Source organism: Haliotis asinina, chromosome 2, assembly GCF_037392515.1.
Source record: "Haliotis asinina isolate JCU_RB_2024 chromosome 2, JCU_Hal_asi_v2, whole genome shotgun sequence".
In the NCBI taxonomy this organism is placed as follows: Eukaryota; Metazoa; Mollusca; class Gastropoda; order Lepetellida; family Haliotidae; genus Haliotis; species Haliotis asinina.
This window is the reverse complement of record NC_090281.1, coordinates 47,257,206-47,282,486: the sequence shown is the minus strand read 5'-3', so window position 1 is coordinate 47,282,486 and position 25,281 is coordinate 47,257,206. Positions and strand designations below refer to the sequence as shown.

The 25,281-nt window shown below is 39.7% G+C and overlaps 1 protein-coding gene across 2 annotated transcripts; it reads right to left on the bottom strand.

Moving 5' to 3' along the window:
• Positions 1–352: 352 nt before the first annotated feature.
• Positions 353–20,736, bottom strand: LOC137273823 (monocarboxylate transporter 12-like). Of its 2 annotated transcripts, none has more exons than XM_067806690.1 (7): positions 20,497–20,736; positions 11,488–11,870; positions 10,832–10,948; positions 9,598–9,741; positions 8,000–8,264; positions 7,034–7,848; positions 353–4,276 (listed from the first exon to the last, which is right to left on the bottom strand). In XM_067806690.1, the coding sequence occupies exons 2-7, from the start codon at positions 11,849–11,851 to the stop codon at positions 4,125–4,127; spliced, it is 1,857 nt and encodes a 618-aa protein (XP_067662791.1). In that variant the 5' UTR covers positions 11,852–11,870; positions 20,497–20,736; the 3' UTR covers positions 353–4,124. The 2 variants fall into 2 exon arrangements, with proteins under 2 accessions (XP_067662791.1, XP_067662792.1); XM_067806691.1 differs by having other exon boundaries at positions 7,034–7,845.
• Between the last annotated feature and the right edge of the window lie 4,545 nt (positions 20,737–25,281).

Sequence of the window (25,281 nt, the reverse complement as noted above, 5' to 3'; positions counted from 1 at the left end):
AATCGAGTCTGGACCAGACAATCCAGTGATCAACAGCATGAACTTCGATCTGCACAATTAGGAATTATGACATGTGTCAACCAAGTCAGCAAGCCTAACCATCCATTAGTCGCCTCTTATGACAAGATTGGGTTACTGAAGGCCAATATTCAAACCTGGACCTTCATGGTAGGACCAACAACAAACGACCCTTGAAGTCAGAATCACAGCCAGACCTTTTCAATACCCAGCATGTCGTACCCAGCATGTGCAGGTTCATTTGTAGATGATGAACATCCTATTTCAGTGATATGAGAATGTTTGAGAACTAGCATAAACTTGGTCACATTTGACTGTACAAAAAACGACAATATTAAGGTACTTTCAATTTTATTTCTATAATTTTTCTCAATATATTCACACTATATCTCAAACTAACAAAACCTGAATAAAATGTAACAAAAATCAGAAACAACATTAAAAACAAACTGGTCATTTTAATGAGACTGTGTGATAACATCTTGATAACATCTTGATAACAACTTCTGGTTTAACACATATTCAATGTAGATACCTATAGTTATCAAGCAAAGTTAAAAATGGTGAGAAGAAGATACACCTGAATGACATTTAAAACAGGTAAAATGTAATTACATTAAGTAGAGCATAGATAACAGGATGGAGACAGGCATAGAGTTGACAAAGGACACTAGACATACAGGAAACTCTAGCTTGATCAGTACTAAGAATCTTCAGAGAAAAGTCACTTATGAAAAAAACATAATAACAATACATGAATTTGTATATACATTATTTTCTACCAGTCTGTGTAAAACCATAATGTAATACACAAAGCACCATTGATCCTAGGACAGCACTTTACACATACATATCTTCAATTATATAATAATCATTTTGGCTTAAGCAGTGTATGAAATAAGCCAAAAATCCTGCCACACATCACACATCAAAACCAGATTTAACCAGACCAGACACTCCAAAGAATATCACTGGAACATTTTCCTAGAATTTTCGCAAGACCATTGAGCTGGCTTGCAGTGAATTTAGGCCTCGGACAGAAATCTAGCATGTCTCGGTAGGACGGACAGGCCTTATTTCATACACAGGCTTATGTGGCAGTGTGCCCAACAGTTTCTATGAGCCATACAGCGCTATAATTGCCTCATACAATGCAGACAGAAACTCATCATTCAACACCATGTAAATTTCATTCTTTTAATGAAGTAACATCAGTATGACAACAATATTTTATATTTATTAGAAAAATACTGATTGTATTTTAAATCTAATAATATAGCAGTAGAGTTGGTTCAGCAGTGTGGGATTTCAAACGCATATACATATATACACGGAATGCCTCCACGAAAAGTTTCGACCCATGACCAAAGACATGGACATAACCTGTCAAGCTTCCAAAGCAGTAAGAAAGATGTCCAAGATTTTGCTGCCCGATCCCCAACTCCAATTGAGAGCAATACAGCAATACATATTTTATCTGTCCTGCCATTAGATATTTGGTCTTAGGACTTACGTTCTACTGTGTGACCAACTATCTCCATAAATGATCAAGATATTTTGTGGATTAAGCTTCTTTCTTTCTTTCTTTCTTATGTGCAGGAAAGAATGAGGAATCTGGAATCCATAAAATATATATTGATCATCTGTAATAACTTCTAAATGCCAGTAAATGAAAACATATCTATTTAAACAATAAACAGGAACGTGCCACCATATAATTTGGTGCCACTGGTACAAAAATATGATGGAATAATAATAAACAAAACAGCTATTAAAGACTAAAATTCAATAATAACATAAATAAATAAAACAGGAACATGCCACTATATAATCTGGTGCCACTGGTACAAAAATATGATGGAATAATAACAAACAAAACAGCTCTTAAGTACTAAAATTCGATAATAGCCATTTATTGTCACGTCTTCCCAAGCATCAAAAATCGACTTATGATAATGGAGTTTCCAAAAGGAGGAAAAAACTATGGTTATTATACTGTTTTCAAGCAACATAAGGATCCGTGTGTACAAAATGTCTCTATTGTACAATAAAGAAGCTGATCATCAAACAGTTCAGTAGGAAGCAGTTCCATTTCTTTCCTTTCACATTATCTTTGAAAAGATATCTTTTTAGTATTTCTTTTTAAACAATATTTGGGTTACAAAACTGAATATGATGTCTTTTTGTATTTTGACTATGGTCAAAACCAAAGAATAAGTAAGTACAGAGGGAAAAATCTCATCAGTCGTTGACATGTGGATCATGAGAAATATCAGATATGCTTCTTGGTTAAATGCATCAGCATGAATGCCGTCAAAAAACAATTCTTGGAACACAAAAATGAAAGAACATGAGGACACTAACCAATCTTTATTGAACACAAAAATAACAGTTTCACTCGTGATTGATTCCACAACCATTTCCTTAATCCATTGTATGAAATAAGGCCCAATGGACAGACGGCATTGATTTACAGCTATCCAGCCTGGTGGTCTGTTAAAAAAATTTGACAAACTGTTCCAAAAGTCTGAGTAAATTCTCCATATTTTAGAATATTTTTCAAATTGAATGTTACATTTAGACTTAGACTAACAGCCAGTCTCTGAAATGAACATATTTTACTGAAAAAACGTTCATAGTGAAAAAAATTAATATAATGAATTGGAGCCCTGAGACTTTCTTCATTTTCAGAAGCTATGGAAATCTAGACTTGCCACATTTTCTAGACTTGTGTGGGCTTTCTTGGATATTTATACTTCAGGGTCTGTATGACAGTCTAATTGCAAGCTCTTAGCACTGCATTGATATTAAATCGTTTATTGTAACTAAACATGCAGGATTGTCCGTTATGGGGCTGGTTACATTTTGAAGTCACCAGCCCTGATGTCTGACTGGCTTGACGGTTTATTTCAGACGCTGCTGTAGTTCAGCATGTCTTCATGACAAATGTGGTGTAGGGAAAGTAAGAGTTCCAACCTTTCAGAAGTCATATTTCTGTGAACATCCTGTATGGCAGTATTGTGAGAGGGGTTGATGTAAACTTGGAATGATGTCAGCCAAATGAAGACAGTAGTCAGCTAAATTTAGCTTCTGTACACTGCCCCTCACAGTCTGTAATCTTTACAGCAAACTCCTACACATAGTGAAATCCATCAAGACAGTGCTAAACACTTTAAGACTAAGTGTTTACATATTCAAGACAAGTGCTTACATATTCAAGACTAAGTGTTTACATATTCAAAACTAAGTGTTTACGTATTCAAGACAGTGTTTATGTCTTCACAACAGTGTTCACCTCTCCAAGACTAAGTGTTTAAGTCTTCAAGATTCTGGATAGCTCTGACACAACTACACGTGATACACTTCACAACATCTGGAAACTTGGAAACACTAAACAAATGCTTAGTTTCAGAAAGTATGCAGCTTTCACTTTTGACATTCAACCTACACCTCATCCTTGGACATTCAGACTCTCCACCTGCAACACATCCTCTGACACACCACCAACATCACATCCTTCGACTCCACTTACACCACATCCATCAACTCTCCACCGACAACACATCCTCATCCTTTAACTCTCCACCTACACCCCATTCTCAGACTCTCCACCTACGCCACATCCTCAGACACTCCACTAATGCCCCATTCTCAGATTCTCCAACCACACAACATTCTCGGGCACTCCAGCTGCACCACAGCCTTCGACACTGAACCTACATCCCACTCTCAGACTCTCCACTTACCACACATCCTTGGACGCTCAATCTAGACCACATCTTTCATCACTCCACCTACCACACATCCTTGGACACTCCACCTACCATACATCCTTGGACACTCCATCTACACCACATCCTTGGACACCTCATCTACCACACATCCTTGGACACTCCATCTACACCACATCCTTGGACACCTCATCTACCACACATCCTTGGACACTCCATCTACACCACATCCTTGGACGCTCCACCTACACCACATCCTTGGACACTCCACCTACCAAACATCCTTGAACACTCCACCTACCAAACATCCTTGAACACTCCATCTACACCACATCCTTGGACACCTCATCTACCACACATCATTGGACACTCCACCTACACCACCTTCCCCTCCTTGTTGGCCTGCTTCCTTCTCTGTATCGCCAGCAGGACATTGGAGAAGATCATGATGATAGCTGCCAGGATGATCATGGCTCCACCGAAGTAGAATGCCATGGTGTAGTTGCCAAACACATCCTTGAACACACCTGAAACAGTCCGGTACAAATCCACTTCATGTTTCAGTTTCTGATTTTGGAAATAACCAAAGAAGAAGAGGAGGAGATCCTACAGCTTCTTCTGATGACAATATTATATCATGTTTGATTTCCACTGATCTGAGTGAGTTAAAGGTCACATGCAACCAAAAAATCAAGCATAATTAAAACACATTTTTCACTTATTCATGACATATAATATACATTGCTGCTTTTAAAAAAACAAATAAACAAAATTATAAGCGTACAATCGCGATTCAAAAGTACAATATTTTGTACTTGGGCTTACTTCCCCCGAAACGAAGCCCTCGGGAGACCGAACCCAGTCATAGCGGGTGGATATGCACTCAAGTGTAACGACGGCTTCCGATTGGCTGTTTCATTTGCTGATCTGCTGAGGGTTCGTTGTGTGTACAGAAAGATGATCTGTTTGATGGGCATGTTAGAAGTATAGCCAGTCACCAGAAAGTAAGATTCTTTATGGATAACAACTTCTTTTTGTGTACTTGATGCGTCGTTTCAGTATGGATTCATACACTGTTGTCAAACAAAATCATATACACTGAAAGAAGTCGTTATCCATGAAGAATGAAAATAGAGATGTTGGGTTTGGAAAATACATGTTCTCTGAATTTTCGTTCGATCCAATCAAAAATTATCTCAGCAGAGATGGTGAACTGGAAACTGTCGTTCGTCCAAGTACAAAGCAGGACTTGAAGCTGATAAGAGTTTGCACCAGTTTCCGTCAGATCCAGTCATCCGAATAAAATGAATGTAGTTTCTTTGCAACCCACAGACATAAAAACATGTCATGTGTATCACACGTGCTTAGTTACATAATGTGGCTGACACGGGACTCGGGTGCACGAGTCATAAATCATCTTATTTTCTTTATGTCGTATAGTCTGATAGGTGTTAAGTTCAAATTGCACGTGGTCAATGACTGAAGCTGTGTATTGCATGTTGTCTTTAGCAGACGGGCAGGCAGACACATTGGCGTGAATAATCCAGACACTGAGCTTTCTCTGTGACAAAGACTGCTTACCACAATCAACAAGTTTTTTTTTACGTAACGAGTACATTATTTACTTGTTTGTGTACACAACCAACATTAGACTACTGCTCACAACCTCAGACGCTGGGCATGCATACTGTTTCAAGCTCCGCGAACCTATTCACTGCGCATGCGTTATGGACGCAGCGCAGCGCAGCACAGCTATTGAAACCAGTTTTCCCCCCAGCGCTGGGGGCAATTTAGTGAAACGTTTGAACTCCGATTTCGCGGGCTTTTTTTTCATCGCGATTTTTTCAACTTTATAGGTTGAATTGGCATTTTTTATGATTTGTTTCGGTAAGTGCATACCGATAGGTACCAGAATCTGCAAAGTTGTGTTTTACGTTGCATGTGACCTTTAAGTTTTAAGTCACTTTTAGTAACATTCCAGCAATATCATAGGGAATACAATAGACTTCATGGGGAATAAAATGGGGGTTTTTGACATGAAGTATGAACACTTTAACCACTAGGAAACCCATCTTCCCTTATTAGTTTAGATACAAAGGAGCATGTTTGATAGGACATGAGTGAGTGACATCAGAATTCTAACTTCTTGTGAGATCATCCCGATGGAGGAAAGTAATCATTTAGATATTTTTCAACCTGGGCAGTTATTATGAGGATGAATGGATAAACTATGCCTACGGACTCCAGCATTTTATTCTTGACATAACATGTCCAGACATTATGTCAGAGCCAGTGTACAAAATAGCCACCAGCCTGCTAGCCCGTGTCTAGTAAAAATCCAGACAGGCCAGTAAATCTCCACAGTCATAGGCCAGAATGGCTTGTGAATTTTCATGGGGTCATTTTGCAAATATATCACCCTCTGCGACTTGTTAAGTTATTACCCTTTTTTAAAACAAGCAAGACTATGGACTGATTGATGTTCATCAAAGTAGCAGCTTATTATGAAACCTGTGTCTACATTCAAATTTCAGGCTTGTGAATTATTTTGTGGGATAGAAACTTTCAGGCATAGGCATTGACGAACGACTAAACTTTACTTCAAACAAACCTTCATAAAATTATGTACCTTGGAGCGCTACGAAAATCCTAAATCTCAACTTGTGACTGAGCCCAGTTGCTCCAACACTGACAACACTGTGCAATGGTTTTCCTGGTACGGAGCAATTATTTACATTCCATATGTGGCAAGTCTAGTCTGGTTGGAAGCTGTTTGCCTCGAAGTTTCAATTGGCGATTTCAGGCAAGTTGCAAGAGATAGGTCTTTTATTGTGTCAATAGGAAGCTAAAATGAGGGCATATGCTCCAATATATATACATTATAGACCAAAATATTGTCGAAAAAGTGGGACATTGTGCCTTAGAGTAAGATAGCATTATCTCAAATGTATCAAACCCTTAGCCCTGTGGTTAATTATCTACATCTGGCTCTGATTTCTTGAAACAAACATAACTTTTCATTCAAAGTTCAAACTGAGTTTGTCAGTTGAACCAGCTGAATTTCTAACTTAACTGCATTTCTAAATTCCAAAAGCCAAAACAATTTAAGTAACCAATCTACTAAACATCAACTTATATACTATGTTTGAGCTAACGATGGAATTCAGTATATTCTGGGAAATGTATTTTCCTATGTTTTCTCAAATTTAAAACTGAGACTTTGCCTCAAGAAATCAGGGGCTGATCAGTAACAGCCTGATGTTGATACTACTTGTAATTCTTACCTGAGACAGGCGGGCCAATCAAAGTTCCAAGTCCCTGGAAAGAAATCAACAGTCCAAAGGAACTTGAGAGTTTTTCCACTCCAAGAATGTCCACAATGATGACTGACTTCTGAGACACATAGGCACCAGTCAAGGCGCCATATAATCCACATAGAATACAGAACTGCCAAAAAGATTGCAATGATGGACACACAAAAGATAACATTGCAATCACAAACATCACTCCATTATACACATATGGTCGAAATTTTCTAATTTTTTTAAAATCTAAGACAAATCCTGCTAAAATCCGCCCAAGAGTGTCAAGGACACCAGCTACTGACATGAGCAATGCAGCTTCTCTCTCGGTGCAGCCGCGAGACTTTGCCAACGCAGGTAAAAAGGTAAATGCAGATTTAAAGGATAAAGTAAACAGCGCTATACTTATACAAAACAATAAAAAAGGAGGGTTTTTCAAAAGTGACAATTCCAACAGCTTTGGTTTTTTCTCCTTCTGAAGTTTTTCGCTTTTTTCAGGAACACATTTTGTGAATATAGCATGCCGACAAGACCTTTTGTTGTTGTTTACACTACTTGTGTTGTCAATGGACACAGCTTTCTGGGGAGTAACATGGTCTGTTGCCATAGCAACCTGGTCTGCTGCTGTAGCAGTGGAGAACTTGTGCCCATCAGAGTTTCTGGAATTTGGAATTGGTTCTTTGTAGGTGTCTTTGACAGACCCAGGCTTCTTGACAAGAAGCTCTACATCCTCCCCCGCATGTGTTCCAGACTGGACTTCATGGATGGACTTCGTTTTGGTTCTTTCCTTCTTTCTTCTCAAATGGAAACACAAAAGTGCCCTCAATAAAACATATAATGTATATATATACACACATACGCATGTATACTACAGAAAAGTGGTTGGGGCAAATATTTTTTAGGGAAAAGGGGGATGTAGTCTGTAACGCAAGATGTCAAATCACCTACCTTTGTATTGCCAGGATTTTCTTATGCAGATCAAGGGGGCGATACAAAGCTCCACTGACAACTAAGTTTAGAGACAGCCCACTCAAGATGAGGAAAGCGCCCACGAAGTTGAACTCGTCAAACAAGAAGTCAGCTAACGGTGGTATGACAAATGTTCCTGCACCAACACCTGATGTAGCCAATCCCACTGCCAACCCAGGTTTGTTGGCAAAGTATTGTCCGACAGTGACAAGGCCAGGGGTATACGACAAGCTCCGGCCAATACCTGAATTGAAATACTGCATCTGGTGAGTGGAGTGGAGTGCAGAGGATAAGAGTCAGGTGGAGTTAAGCTGAAGTTAAGCTGAGTGAAGTGGAGTAAAAGGAGCTGAGCAGAACAGAGCGGAACAGGAGCAGTGTGGCTTGGAAGAGAGTGCAACAAGAGGAGCACACAGTAGAGGAGTGGAGCAGAACAGGAGTGGAGGGGAGAGGAGGGAGCAGAGAGAGAGGAGCAGAGCTGAACAGGAGCAGAGCAGAGCAGAGAGGAGGGGAGCAGAGTGAGAGGAGCAGAGCGGAACAAGAGCAGAGTGAAGTGGAGGGGAGTGAAGGGAAGTGGAGCGAGAGCAGAACAGGACCAGAGTCAAATGGAGTGAAGCAGAGCAAGAGCAGCAGAGCAGAGACGAGGAGAGTCAAGTGAACAGAGCAGAGCGAAGAGGAGTGGAACAGGAGGGGAGCGGAGCGATAGGAGCAGAGCTGAGAGGAGCAGAGCAGAGAGGGGCGGAACAGGAGCAGACTAGAGCGGAAGGGAGCGGAGCCAGAGTGTAGTGGAGGAGAGCATGGTGAGATGAGCAGAGTGGAGAAGAGCGGAACAGGAGCAGAGTGGAGTGGAGGGAGAGGAGCAGAGTGGAAAGGGCCGGAAAAAATAATCAAGTCTGGACCATACAATCCAGTGATCAACAGCATAGGTATCGATCTGCATAATTGGGAACCGATCAGATGCGTCAATCAAGTCAGTAAGCCAGACCACCCAATCCCGTTAGTTGTCTCTTACGACAAGCATAGTCGTCTTTTATGGCAAGCATGGGTTGCTGAAAGCCTATTCTACTCGTACTTTTACAGGTCCAGAGTGAGAGAAGCAGGTTGGAGAGGAGTGGAACAGGGGCAGAGTGAAGTTGAGGTGAGCGAAGAAAGTGGAGCAGAGTGGAGAAGAGTGGAGTGGAAAGAACGTAAACATTACAGGATGAAGAGTAGTGAAGGTTGGAGTGAGTGAGTGAGTGAAGGGGTGAAGGTGGGAGAAAGGGAAGAAGTCAGCAATATTATGTCTATTTCAGCTGTCTGATTTTGAAAAAAGCACCAAAAAGTAGCGGTTTGTTGATAATGACAATGATAAGGTCAGATGTAAATGACAAGCTGTGGCCAATAAATTGAATACAAATACAGCATCTGGAGTGGAAGTGAAGTGGAGAGGAGTCGGATGGTGAGAAGTGGAAGTGGATGACTGTGTGAGTTAGTGAAACAGTGCAGGTGGTGACAGGGAAGGAGATGGTTACAGCATGTGCATTTCACTTATTACAAGTGGAAGAGTCTGAAAAAAATTTCTGTAAAAATATCCCACTCACCTCCAATTACACCATAGCTGAAGTAGAGGAAGATGAGGTTTGGAGCGAAGCCACTGATGAGGACACCAACAGTCATGATGAGGCCGCCCGCTATGGTGGCCACTCGACTTGAAAAACGGTTACTGAAGGCACTGGACACAGGACCTGGAAAAGTGGATATGTTACTGAAGGCATTGGACACAAGGGCCTGGAAAAGTGGATATGTTACTGAAAGTACAGGGCCTGGAAAAGTGGATACGTTACTGAAGGCACTGTACACAGGGCCTGGAAAATGGACAAAACAATACTGTGAACCTAGTTTTCATTCCCAGCACAAAACTATGCAGTATAATGCAGCTTTCACGGAGGCAATTGACATTTTGATTCCAATGACTGGAACTAGTTCAGGATCTGTTTTAGACAGAAACAAGCACCGATAAAGAGGATTATGTGTTACCACATCTGAGGACTCATGCAAGACGAATAAAAGATAAAGCTAAAAAGTCAAATTAAGGTGAAAATTTGATATAGCGTAAAACTGCAACACCTATGCTGGACCCCATCATACAAAACACTTTAATTTAGAACTAAGATGGCTGAATAATACCAAAAACTGTACATCATTAGGGTGGGTTGTGGGTGAGGGGTCAGATCAGTGGGGTAAGATAAGCAGGGGACGGATCAGCTGGGGTCATATCAGCGGAATCAGATCAGCTGGGGTCAGTACAGTGGGGTTATATCAGCTGAGGTCAGATTAGTGGGGTCAGATCAGCTGAGATCAGGTTATCAGGATCAGATTAGTGGGGCAAATCAGTGGGGTCAGGTCAGTTGGGGTCAGATTAGTGGGGCCAGATCAGCTGGGATCAGATCAGTGGGGTCAGATTAGTGGGGCAAATCAGTGGGGTCAGATCAGCTGGGGTAAGATTAGTGGGGCCAGATCAGCTGGGATCAGGTCAGTGGGGTCAGGTTAGAGGGATCAGATTAGCTGGGGTAAGATTAGTGGGGCCAGATCAGCTGGGATCAGATCAGTGGGGTCAGGTTAGCGAGATCAGATTAGTGGGGCAAATCAGTGGGGTCAGATTATTGGGTAACATTAGTTGGGGTCAGATCAGCTGGGGTCAGATGAGTGGGGTCAGATCAGATCATGTTATATCAGTGGGGTTAGATCAGCTGGGGTCCTGGAGATATTTGTTCAAACAGTAAACAGAGAGGCAATGGACACCTGCTCATCAACACCTGTTCACTTCATACATACCCAGAATGAGACGGACAGTCGATGACAGTGACCCTACCCAGGCTGTAGCTTGGGCACTCTCATTGAATCTGTTGATCAGCTTTAGATACAGCACTCCATCTGATCGCTCAAAACCCCCTGTGGAAAACAATTATTCTTAGAGTGAGTGCATATGGTTTTTTGCCGTTTTTAGCAATATCACAGCACTGGACTCAAGAAATGGGCTTCACACATTGTACCCATGTTGGTAGCGTGACAAGCGAACACTTTAATCACTAGGCTACCCCACTGCCCTAGACTATCAGAGCAAACAGCAAATATGCATACACTTTGTAAAACATAAGGCATAAAGAAATTAAAACCAACCTAACTGTTACATTTCATTAGGGTCACTTTTCAGTTCACGTTTCGTCATTTGTTGTGTTTTGACATCAGTTTGGCATGAAAAGGCATTTAAGCTTCATGTGTGATAATGTCTGTCAAATATGTATACCACTCAAGGAAGTTGAGCAGCACCTTGTACTTCCATTGAGTCTCTAGATGTAATGTCACCATTAACTAAACTCAACTGAAATATAACAGTGTTGTTTAATACCTTGTAAGAGGTATATATCAAAAGCACAAATTCATCTAGTCTTTTTAGTGTTTATAGGTATTAAATGCTGAACTTGACATACCTGTTAAAAAATGTTGAAAAAAACATCCCAAGACAACAATCCACTTGTAAAATCCATAATCAACACTCTGGTTAGGTTTGTCTTCCACATCAACCTGAACCTCACACTCATCACCCTCCGCATCCCCGTGTTCACTCTCATCTAGAACAAGTCGGGTCCCTTCATTATTATCTCTTTCCACATCTTTTCCATCTTCTTTGCCAGTTAAGTGTAATTCTTCATTATCCATGGGTTGTCTCCCTTCATAACTCCCTGCTAAGAGTTGTTTCCCCTTGGAGTCGTCACCCATTTCACCATTTCTGGTTGTGTCAGGTGAAAACTGACCGTTGGTTGTGTCTGCGGTGGTGCTGATGCTTCCAACCATTTTGATCTGTCAACATTGCCTGAAAACACAGTGATATAAACTTTCGTTCACAGAGCAGCAGCTGCAAACCAGTCTGTCACAAATTGATTAATGGCTCTATTTACATATATTCTCACTTTACTGTTCACAAATTACAGTCAACATGAAAAGCAAAGCAAAGGTTTGACATTCACAGGTATACCAGGGTATAAAACTCCCCATATTTCAGCCAGAGCAAAAGGTGGTTAGATGCAAAACTTGCCAGCCCTGATCAAAATTTACCAGACCACAAAAACCAAAAGTGCCAACGCACTAAAAAAATTATTTGTTCAATTCTGATTTGTGTGTGAATTAATAATGAATTATTATCCTAAACTTAAACTCAACCATCAGGCAGGAGAATTTGACAATCTGGCAGTCTGTGTTGAAAATACCCCATCGTGAGCGATCAAGCAGGTTGTTATTTCAAATGCTGCATATACAATGCATACTTGCATTTTTAAACACAATCACAGGCCATATGAACACATATTATATATAATGAAGTAATAATTTATACCCAAAAAAATCCTTATTAATTCTAACCACAACAAGCAATACCGAATTCAGATATTAGGAAAATTTAAAAATATAATGTATTCGTTTCATCATAATCAATAAATTAAAAAAAGATACCACTCTAAGGTGAAAAAAAGCTCCTCTCACACAGTTTACAAAAATCCCATCTACATACTGCTTGACAAGTATAAGATGAGCCAGCGCAGTGAATGTGTTTGTGACAAGCAGGCAGGGCAAGTTATCTACACTTGGTTGCTACAGGTAGATTGGCGATTAAGCATGAGCAATACATGCTGACCGTAGCGTGAAATCAATACCGCCATATGTCTCATATAGTGATTTAGTTCAGCAAAAAACCGACCCGATTTGCACAAGGAAATTGAACTTTTCAATATTTAGACGAGAACCTGTTTCCCTCTTGTTTCAAATGGAATGTTCTGGAGGCCGTTTCCATATATGCAAATTGGAGTCATTTGTCAGGTTGTGGCTCATCTAATGCTTGTCAAGCAGCAGTTTTAATATGCTTCTACATAAATCTCCAGAATATACAGGTCAGGATTGATCTTCAGCAAACCATGCTTGTCATAAGAAGCGACAAATGGGATCAGGTTGTAGGACCTCATAGAAGTTAAAAACTATTTCTTGCATTTGGGGGAAAAAATGTAAAAAACTCTGACTTTTCTTCTTTGAAACATGTCACTATGGTCTTGGTATTGCAATATCGGGTTATGACAGTGTTCACTGTAGACCTGCTTTTATGTTTGTGATTCAGTGTTGATCTGAGTGAGTGAGTGAGTGAGTGAGTGAGTGAGTGAGTGAGTGAGTGAGTGAGTGAGTGAGTGAGTGAGTTAGTTTAGTTTTTCGCTGGACTCAGCAAAATTTCAACTATATCTGTAAATACTCGAATCTGGACCAGACAATTCAGTGATCAACAACATATCTACGCAATTGGGAACCAATGACATATGTCAACCATGTCAGCAAGTCTGCTCACTCGACCCATTTGTAGCCCCTTACGACAAACATTACTAAAATTACTGAAAATCACTGTTAAATATAACCCAGATAATTACAGGTAGTGTTGATCTAAACATATCATACTGAATCAGATGTGATTACCACTACCAGCAACCTAAACAAACCTTAGAGGTCAGGGAATGGATGCATTTATAATAGATGACTCTCACTCTCACTCTGGGACAGTCGATTTTTCTTACTGTGTGATTATCAGAGCTGTGAAAATATATCGTAGTATCGATAATTGTGATAATTTATCTGACGATAAATATATTGATACTTTTTTTGTATCGTGATACATATCATTGACCTTAAAATTGTTAATTTTTAATAGTAATTGACAGTTATATAAAAGATTTGCACTGTTACTTGATATCAAAATATACATTTTTAAAGAAAATAACTATAGATAGCATATTGTGATGTGAATCTAATCATATCGTATCATTCCAGGATATCGTGATACGTATCGTATCCATATCAAACTAACAAACAGATGGTAATGAATTTATCTCAACAAGCATCTCACTAAATGCTTTAAATCTGGACTGAAAGAATGAGAGAACCAAAATGGCAGACAGCTGTCTCTGTATAACTTTTTTATTTGAGAACATACAATGTTTTGGGTTCATACGATTGCATTCAGCACAAATATTTTGGTCTAATACCATGGGACGGTCAGCATGACCTGTATTAGAATGTACTAACCTCATACAAGACACTTGCATTAGACTAAACAAGATGTTACTGTTGACGTATCGATGTTCCACAACAGGTCAACCCATGGACACTTGTTGCAGTGAACATGGAAACTGTTTATGATACATTGGTACAGAAATGGCATTTGTTGTCTAGATGTGACAGCATATCTGTCGCTGACCTCACTCAGATGGAAGTCAACAGATCGGTCATAATTGCTACTAGGAAGTGTCATGGCTGACTGCGGGACCTGGTGAGAAAGCGAGATGTTTTTGGACCCCGCCATCAACGCAGGGGGGTAGAAGATGCGGAGTTGGGAGAAGAGGTGAATTTGTGCTAGTTTATTCTGGATGGCTTGACTCCTGAGAGTTTCTAGGAATTCAGTCCTACCCCAGAGTGAAGCACCTGTGATACATGTGATCCCAGCTTAGGCAAGTGGGTTTGCTCAAAAGTGTTCATCCAGCAAAAGAAGGATACCTGGCAGGATGTGTGACTATAAGCTTCAAGCACTTAACAGGCAGCTCTGATTATCTGGAGTAATAATGTGCTGTGCTTTGATTGTTAGCACTTTGAGCATGCCTGGTGCACTCTATAAATGGTCACTTAATGTTTCATTATTAAATCCACCTAACCAGCTTTGGTTAATCTATTCAGATTATCTATACATTTAAAAGAAAACGTCATATATGCTGTATTTTCACATCACTGACTTGAGGCCTACCCATCTTGTCATTTAAAAGTAAAATATGAGTAGTTATAACATATATTCACTGACACTCTACCAACTGGAAATTGAACAAACACTCCACTGACACATTTACTCTGTTGACTCTGATAGAAACAAACAGGACTATGTCTAATGTACCATAACTAATGTCCCATGGCTAACATACCATGACAAAATGCAGTCAGTCTCCCAGCTGTCACATACGACAAACTCAGCATGACAATAACCCTGTTTTCCTGTGACATGTTCGTGCGTTGACATATCTTACATGGTTGTAACACTCTTCAACACATGACCTATGTGACCCAGTCCAGTCCAGTGACACGTCAAACTAGCAGTTAGTGTTCCAAAAGGGGCGTATCAGCATATGAATGGCTATACATAATGCAGATAGATTAAATTTGATTTTAACATTATGTTCGGAAGCTTAAAGGCCTGAACATCATTATTTCTGAATTTCAGCAATTTCCCTCGGGCTTCAAAGTCAGCCTTTCTGTAAACATCTGGAACATGGCTTGCAATGCATTATGGGTGTGCTATTTAAACAGTAAATAAAGACACAAACATACAATTGAGGGTAAATGTGATGTGTAGCACTTTGATGTCGTTAGTGATTCTGAGAACCGGTCATGCCACCTTGGTTACAATGGCTTGGTCATTAATGCTGTTTTAACCTTACCATACAATGGATTCCTGGTAGAAGAGTTCAAAGAAACTCATGCTTTAAAGACACAACACATACAGTAAATAGACTACAAGTACGCTGCTGACATATGCAGTCAACGGATGACAAGTACAGTGGACTCAATACTCTATCAATACTGGCACCACACGGGACCAAATAAAAATGCTGGTTTTACAAAGTGCCGGTATAGGCAGTTTGCCTCATGACGCTGACGCACAACGGAAGTCGTACGTTAGCATTAATAACAAGGTTGTTCACACAGTAAAACAGTCACTGATCTTGCTTTGTATTTTCTGTGCTGATGCCTTCCACTGTCTTCCACTGCACTTTCTAAGTTCTGCACATGATGTAGAAGTTGTACTTCCTGGCTAGATGCGAAGTGTTTAATCTGAGTGCACATGCTTTCTGTGTGGGTCAAGGCATTTTATCAAAATCTTCTATCAACTGCACTTTTTGTTGAAGTGTCAACTCACACCTTGCATGTTTCGCGGGCCAAGACATTTTGGCAATACTGAATGTTACACTACTGACATTATACGATTTTACCTTAAGTACCCTCTAATTACTCTATTTATGTGACACGTACCACTTACTAGTTAACAAGATACTGATTGACATTTCCCGTTTCTGAATAATATCGGGAAATGTGTTGTTACAGTGCCCACTATTCAACACTCTATGTAAGGGACAAGTATCATTCACTAATTAACAAGACACTCATTGACATTTCCAATTTCTGAATAATCTCGGGTAGTAACCGTGAATTGTGTTGTTACATCATTTGGACCTAACCACATCAAAGGGTTGCGCCGTCTTTCTTGTGCCATTTATCCGGAGTAGACAGAAGCCGATGTTTACAGATGTTTCTATATGATAATTAAGTGCATTTCTGCCGGGACTGAAACTTTGTGCCGTTGTAGACTGAATGCCAATGTTTACAGAGGCCGATGTTGCCAGAGTCCACTGTACTCTGTTGAAATATACAGTCCAAGGATGACAAGTACTCATTTGTCATATACAGTCCACAAATGACAAGTACTCTGTTGACACACATACAGTCAATGAATGACGAATACTCTAGATCTGTTTACATATACAGTCCACAAATGACAAGTACTCTGTTGACACACATACAGTCAATGAATGACGAATACTCTAGATCTGTTTACATATACAGTTCACGGATGACAAGTACTCTGTTGACACACATACAGTCAATGAATGACAGCGGATGACAAGTACTCTGACTGTCAGCAAGTATAGTGAACTTCCAACAAGAAATCACACTATACACACAGACAGGCAATAGATACAGTTTGTTTGCTGATGTTAAATGAGTAACTAACACTCCATATCTACAACCGGCATATAAAAGCATATCTGACAATGCAACAAACAGCACATGTATTGAGAGATGCTTGTCAACCTACCTGTCCTTCAAAGTAAAGTGCACTTTTACAAGGCCAAAACCTGGATCAAATTTGCCAGCGCATAGATAACTCAGCTATAAGGAGAAAGAAAAGTGGGTTTGTAGGTTGAGATTGTTTGGGGGCCTGTTGACACACCAGTGTAATATGACAATGTAAACTTGCCATGAACAGGGCTCGTGAACATGCTGCAAAATGAACTCATGATAATCGGAATTTGAGACAATGACATTTCACATTATTCTGATTCCAGTTCACATGGATGAATCCCATTCTGTTTGTAACACAAAACTAGGCTCATAGGGAGCTGTACATCACACAGAAATATGTAGGACACTGTGATCCAGCTGACTTCATGGTCAGGACAAGGAGGCCCAGAGAACTGAAGTACCGGTATACATCATCACCTGTCCACATGTCTGCTTAGTCACCTCTATATGGAGAATACACCCTTGCATAGAATAATGCTTAGTCCTCGAATATATATAATTTTGACAGTAACAAATAAACCCATCTAAACTGAAAAGGAGCTCCAGGGAGATTGAAATTTGGGACATGGAGAAATCTACACTTGCTTCATTTAGAGCTTCAGCACTGCAGAGAAGGCTAGGCAGTAGGGAAATAATGTGGTTCAGGGACTGTGAGGCAGATTAACCCTTACATAGCAAAGTCGTATCTTGTGTGTCAAAGTCCTAAGAATATCCCCTCTGAGGCATGTGTCACTGTTCATTGTGACTAGTAAACTATACAAGTACATTATACAAGTTTAGAAATGCCCATTCATTCTTATGAATAACATCACTGATGCAGAAAGCTGTGCAGCCAACCCCATATTCTGCATCTTATCTGCATTCCACAGGACCCGAAAATATAAATATTCTCACGTCATAATGCTCGTCAACTAGAGGCACAAATTTCTCTCAAAACAGGAAGATTGTCAGAATGATACGCAATGATAACTATTGCTTGATAATCACAATATACACCCAAACACTATTCCATCACTTCCATAAAACGCAAGGGATCTCTAGTATCACCAGACAGTGGGTGTTTTATAAACAGGAACCCGTACTGGGGTGTTTTGCCTGATGTTAAGTTGTGGGCCCTCAAGACTTCACACCACAGTTATTGCAGTATTTATATGATGTCAGTTCTATCCCATTGCTAGCTGACAGTAGAGGGTTTCAGGAAACATGTCAGATTTCGTCATTAGTGATGGTGGAAGGTTTCAACACACAAGTCAGATTTAAGTATTAGTGATGGTGGAAGGTTTCAAAAACATGTCAGATTTCATCTTTAGTGACAGTGGAAGGTTTAAAAAACATGTAAGATTTCACCATTAGTGATGGTAGAGGTTTCAATAAACATGTCAGATTTCACCATTGGTGACAGCAGACGGTTTCAACAAATACATCAGATTTCACTAAAAGTAATGATAGAAGATTTCAACAAACATGTCACATTTCACCACCAGTGATGGTAGAGGGTTTCAAAGAACATGTCAGATTTCACTAGATCTGTAGTGTTTTAACAAATACATGATTTCACCATACAACATCAAGGCATTTGATGATAGGTGGAGAGCTCCTTTCATTGAAAAAAGCAATAATCCCACAAACACTGTCCTGTTCGGTCAGGCCTTGGGCATGAGTACATATCAAGCAATCTGTGTCCTATGTTTCTCAGTGCTCAGTCTATGAAAGAGCATGGTCGTAATATGAAAACAACCTTTTAGAACCTAATGGTGACCAGATCATTTCTAAAAAAAACTGCAAGAAAGTTTTGATTAATCAAGTAGCAGTCAGCAGCTTTATAGCTTTATGTGTTAGCATTCTCTCTCTCTCTCTCTCTCTCTCTCTCTCTCTCTCTCTCTCTCTCTCTCTCTCTCTCTCTCTCTCTCTCTCTCTTCTCTCTCTCTCTCTCTCTCTCTCTCTCTCTCAAATTCCTACTTACTGCAGTGTTAAAGGTCACATGCAACGTAAAACACAACTTTGCAGATTCTGGTACCTTTTGGTATGCAATTACCGAAACGAATTATAAATGCCAATTCAATCTATAAAGTTGAAAAAAACGCGATGAAAAAAAAGCCCGCGAAATCGGAGTTCAAACGTTTCACTAAATTCCCCCCAGCGCTGGGGGGAAAACTGGTTTCAACAGCTGTGCTGCGCTGCGTCCATAACGCATGCGCAGTGAATAGATTCGCGGAGCTTGAAACAGTATGCATACTGAGGTCGTGAGCAGTAGTCTAATCTTGGTTGTGTAAATAATCTGCTCGTTACGTAAAAAAAACATGTTGATTGTGGTGAGCAGTATCTGTCACAGAGAAAGCTCAGTGTCTGGTTTATTCACACCTATATGTCTGCCTGCCTGTCTGCTAAAGACAACATGCAATACACAGCTTCAGTCATTGACCACGTGCGATTTGAACTTAACACCTATCAGACTATACGACATAAAGAAAACAAGCTGATTTATGACTCGTGCACCCGAGTCCCGTGTCTGCCACATTATGTAATTAGGCACGTGTGATACACATGACATGTTTTCATGTCTGTGGGTTGCAAACAAACTACATCCATTTTTTTTGGATGACTGGATCTGACGCAAACTGGTGCAAACTCTTGTCAGTTTCAAGTCCTGCCTTGTACTTGGACGAATGACAGATTCCAGCCGCGCAGTAGTTTACTATCTCTACTGACATGATTTTTTTATTGGATGGAGCGCAAATTCAGAGAATATGTATTTTCCAAACCCAACATCTCTATATACATTCTTCATGGATAACAACTTCTTTTAGTGTATATGATTTTGTTTGACAATTGTATATGAATCCATACTGAAACGACGGATCAAATACACTAAAAGAAGTTGTTATCCATAAAGAATTTTACTTTCTGGTGACTGGCTATACTTCTAAAATGCCCATCAAACAGATCATCTTTCTGTACACACAATGAAACCTAGCATATCAGCAAATGAAACAGCCAATCGGAAGCCGTCGTTTCACTTGAAAGCATATCCACCCGCTATGGCTGGGTTCGGTCTCCCGAGGGCTTCGTTTCGGGGGAAGTAAGCCCAAGTACAAAATATTGCACTTTTGACTCGCGATTGTACGCTTATAATTGTGTTTATCTGTTTTTTTTAAAAGGAGCAGTGTATATTATATGTCATGAATAAGTGATATATGTGTTTTAATTATGTTTGATTTTTTGGTTGCATGTGACCTTTAAGCATGCTATTTTAGTTTAAACCCCACAACACAATTTCTATTAACAATATACATTTCTAGTATTCTATCTATGACGCCAGCTCCTTAAAAACATCATGCAAGCAGGAGGTTCAAGATATTTGGCAGAGTCATTCGTTTAAACAGAAACCATATAGATCTAATTGATATAATCTGTTTCTGGTTTAAAGAGCATGTCAAAAGCACTATATTAAATTTGACTATGTACAGCCAACTAACTGAATATATAACAATGAAATAAATCAAACTAAGAAATGAAAGGTAAACGCAATTAAGATATTGATTACTACCATCAAATTATCCTACCTGTCAGTGCCACTGTCACTTCAGTCTATCTATGTTCTTCAACAACTTTCTTGATCACCGACGACAAAGTCAACTTCACATTGAAAATGTATCTCCCGGTGTCAATCTGCTTTTCCACGACATGATGAGTTTTTACGTCCCATTGCATCACCTCGCACGGTGCTGCATGTAAGGACAAGCTAATAATCGGACATGTGTATTTTTCCATCGGAGTGGAGTGTCATAGATTTCGTGTAAGGTGACCTGTCAAACAGGGGAGATAATTCTCCATGCGCGTGCATATTGAGTACCATGAGTAAATATGTTTGCAAACGGATGAGATTTGTTCGCATAGCAAAGAATTACATGATACATTTTGATAACGAGAACTACTTAAAAAAAGAATTCTAATAACATTTGTATGTTGTATTTAAAAGTTGGTGCCAGAGAAAAGGGATATATGTTACAGCCAATCTCACTGAAATTTTCAGTCTTTGGTCAAATCATATATATCGGTATATGGTCTCTGGTCAAATGGCTGAAACGATCAGCTAGTTAAAACGATTATTTTGGTTGGTCAAGAGACTAAATTCTCAGTCATCAGGCAAAAGAAAGTGAACACTTTTTATTCTGAAATTTAGGCAGAGTTGTTCAAACTAGTAAGATCCTTTTGGATATAAACGGTTCACTGACTAATCATGCGCTCTTGAAAACGCAGCATGTTGGCTGTGTACAAACACGTGAATTTGCAAAAAATGGCAAACCGTGCATCTCGTAGATTTTGCAAAATGCTTGTCGAGAAGTGGTACGACAAGGCAACGAACCGGTGGCCATATATCTCAGCTGACAGGAAACCACCGAAATTATGGCACAGAAACCAGTCAAGAGAGAGAGATCTCGAGGTATGAGGCAGATGGGCGCCAACAACGGCCATGTTGCGTCGCTGGCTGGTACGATATAGGCAGCGATCGAGTGGTCTTTACAGGCAAAAGTATATTCACCGCCTTCCATAATGATGGCCGGGTGCGAGTATACCGTCGCAGGGGAGAAAGACTAGAGCCGAACTCCGTCCAAAAAGTGCATCCTTTTGGAGGAGACGGTGTGATGGCATGGGGAGGAATTTGTGGGAATCAAGGCAGACGATTAGTCGTAATACATAGAAACATGAACGCTCACAGATACAGAGATGACTTTTTTTCAACAAGCAATACCACAGGGAACACGTCTGCAGCACGACGGGCTCCACACAGCGCGAGATGTCCAGAACTTCGCCCAGAATATCCAAGTTCTTCCATGGGCAGCGTGCTCACTTAAACCCCATAGGGCACTTGTGGAATCACCTCAATCGTTATGTGAGAAAACGACCACGACCCCTAGTGAATCGACACGAACCTGCAGACGCTCTCAGGGGCGAGTGAAATAGGATTCCGAATGATATCATTCGTCGGCATCGATGAGAAGGCGAATCTTTGAAAATACTGCTGCTAGAGGTGGTAACATTATTCCTAAGAATGTGTATGCCTGACCAGAGACTTGAAATGACTGGGACATTCCTGATTGACTCTTGTTTCTGGGTGTTATTCCTACCCCTCTGTCAAGTACACGACAAGTGCTCTTCCTGTGTGATGAGTTTCTCATAGACAGTTTTGGCGCATTGCCCCATATGCTGGCTTCGTGAAATGTACTTTATTGAGTACCCATTGAAAATATCACTGTTTAATAATTTTGTAAAGTTATTACACATTGTGTAATAATATATCGTGTGATGCCGTATGACATCAAAGTGATTTACAGTTGTGACGTCATAATACTAATACCTCTGTCAGAATAGTTTTAGACCCGAGGGAGGCTAAGAGTCGTCACACCCCTTGAATTCTTAGGAAAGAATTACTTTGATTGATATTATTTTTCTAATGTTGGGTGAGTAATAAATAAAATACTAAACTATGTCCCCTGTAATACCATATTTATGAAATTCATAAATGGTATCGGTATGTAACTAGCTTTTGCTCGTTAAATAACATACCATTCACTCGTTTCATAGATATGGTATTACCGGGAACATAGTTTAGTGTTCTCTGTATAACTTAGCAAACATTTTTGGTTTCTCTTTTATCGATCATTAATAGGTATGTTCACTTTCTTTTGCCCACTGGTATATATCGTTCATTTTTGTCATTAGTACATGAATGCCTTTGCCTTGAGTAATTCATGGTGTGTTTTTTTTAATATTTTTGCCTAAATATCTTCTTTACATATATTTATTATTATTATTTACAATCTGCTTGTGCTGTTGTAAACTATAACTAGGGACGGGCTTGCTAACAGAAAGTCAAAGATGCAAGTACACTGGTCGTGCTTTAGATTGATGGCTTACAAATTAAGTCTCTATGTCGCTTAATTGGCTTATTATTATCTTGATAACACATACGGACTGGTTAAAATTACTTCATCATGAACTGACACGGTTCGTCATGCAGTTACTTGTTTTTTCTTGTTTGTTTGTTTGTGTGTTTTTTGTTTGTTTTGTTTTGGTTTGTTTTTGGTTTTTTTTGTTGTTTTAGATTTTTAATTTTTAATATATTCATTTTTGGGTGCCTTTGTCTGTGTAACCCAGGGTCTTTACTAAGAAACGAAAAAATCATCACTCGAACAATTTCATGATATCAGACAATGTGCAACAACATACATGTGACAATTTTCAATTTCTTCTTTATATTTCTATTTGTCTTTTGGAAATTATTCTCATAGCACGTGCTGATCTAACAGTACACACTTATTTACCCATGATTTACCCATAATGTTATATGCAGTTAAACCGTCAATATACCTTTTCAGATAACTGGACCATCACGGAACATTTTTTAAAGTTTTAAGACATAAGACGCGCTATCAGTTCACATCGCAACGCTCGTGTGACGACGATCCTTGCAAATTCCTTGGATTCCGCGTAAACCTATGAAAGAAGCCTATTGTTGCCATGTGAATATACATGTAATTATCACTGACTTTATTGTAATCATCACTCTATTTCTGTTTTCACCTCCACTGCATTTATACTCACTTGTCACGCTTGTGTATTTCCATAGTAATTACGTGCAGTGAGTTATAATGAATTATGGGCCTAGTCAGTTTGATAATATTTGTTCACTCTACTGCATTTCTTGATTGTTAGTTGCGCGTTGAATACCGACGGGTGTCTGCGTCAAATTATTGTTTAGGTTTGAAAAACTGGCATTAGATGATGTTCGTGGCTCGTCCATGATCAGTCTAACACAACATTACTTGTGAGACGTTTTGGGTTAACATTCTAATATCAGTCATTGTGGGAATGCATCAATCACTATGTTGTTTGATGTAGCGGAGTCGTTGGCCATCGGAAGCAGTCACTTACTCAGTAAAACTTACCGGGGTATTGGCCAAAAATCATAATCATTTGGCATCAAGTCAGGCATGCTTAATATGTCAAAATCGTCGGGCGGAAGACCTTGGTTCGGGTCTCCACATAGACACAATGTGTGAAGTCCATCTCGGGTGTTTCCTGTTGTGATATTGCAGGTATACAGCTAAATGTGGCGTAATCAGAATCACTCACTAAAATGAGAAAATTACGTATCTGGTTCAGGAATAAGTTTTGCATGTTGATGCTATGGATTTGACTGAAGAATGAATTTACGTGTGGACTTTAAAAAAGGCAGATTTTACTAGAAAACTTCAGATTGGGCAATATTGAAAATCCAGTGAAATAAAGAGATTCACAGAATGAACTCTGTCAAGATCAAAATAAGTCATTAATAGTTTGATCTTTCCGAACAGTCTTGTCCCTTCTTCCTTCATATGTCATACTGCAAAGTTAATCTAGCAATTGGTGGCCAACAATTTGGAGAAGCCAGATAAGCATTGGGCAGTGTTCTTGCAAGGGGTATAAAGGTTTAGAGCTCCTTTTTCTTTAACTTAATAGTTCATCTAATTACCAGGTTGTCAAAGCAGCATTTTGAAGGCCTTTAAACTGGTAACTGAAACTTAGGCAATTGGTCAAGGTAATTTCGTCAGCAAGTATGACGCTATGAAGAGGTTTTTGCAGATTCGGATGATATAGCTTGTAAAGTTGGTCTCTCGGGGGTGCTCAGTGGTAAAAGCTTTGTCGTCACACCGAAGACCCGATTCCCCAAATGGACATAACGTATGAAACTTATATCTGGTGTCCACCATTATATTGCTGAAAGCTGTGTAAAGTTAAACCCCTTCACTATAAATTCAATGTGGTGTCGTTATTTCACAAGAATAGCCCTGTTTCTGTCCAGGTTGTCATCAGTTAACATTACAGCCAATCTCCTCATAGCCTAAGTGGAACATGAAGAACATTGGATTTCACGACTTTCTCGACAGACTTTGTAAATTATGTGAAATGTACAATTTGCACATGAATGTAATTTCCAGAGCTATTTCAAAACGTCTGATGCCTTCTGTCATTGGCGTTTGGAAGTCAGTGTGGTGAACGAGGGTGATAGGTCTATTGATATACAACTTCTTCATAACAATATAATATATGTGACGTAAATGACAATCAAAGCTGGCTTGACGACGGTGTTAGCACAACTGATAGATTCGGTTCCGAGGGATGCCATGGGCAGGCTGCCAATTTCAGGCCAAAACCCGAAATGAACACGGGCCTGTTTCGTCACCAACGACTGAATTGTCACCGCATCTAAGAAATCTAACTGTGACCGACTGTACGAGGTGACGGACAATCAAACCTCCCGTAGTTTCCAGTTGAACAGACATCAGACCAGTGATGAACAGATT

Excerpts from the sequence above, each read along its gene's own strand:
- LOC137273823 (XM_067806690.1), bottom strand. The coding sequence starts at position 11,851 with ATGGTTGGAAGCATCAGCACCACCGCAGACACAACCAACGGTCAGTTT. Across the intron at positions 10,949-11,487 it reads TTTTCAACATTTTTTAACAG|GGGGTTTTGAGCGATCAGAT; the intron begins GTATGTCAAGTT and ends TGTTTTCCACAG. Across the intron at positions 8,265-9,597 it reads CAGCTATGGTGTAATTGGAG|GTATTGGCCGGAGCTTGTCG; the intron begins GTGAGTGGGATA and ends ATTTCAATTCAG.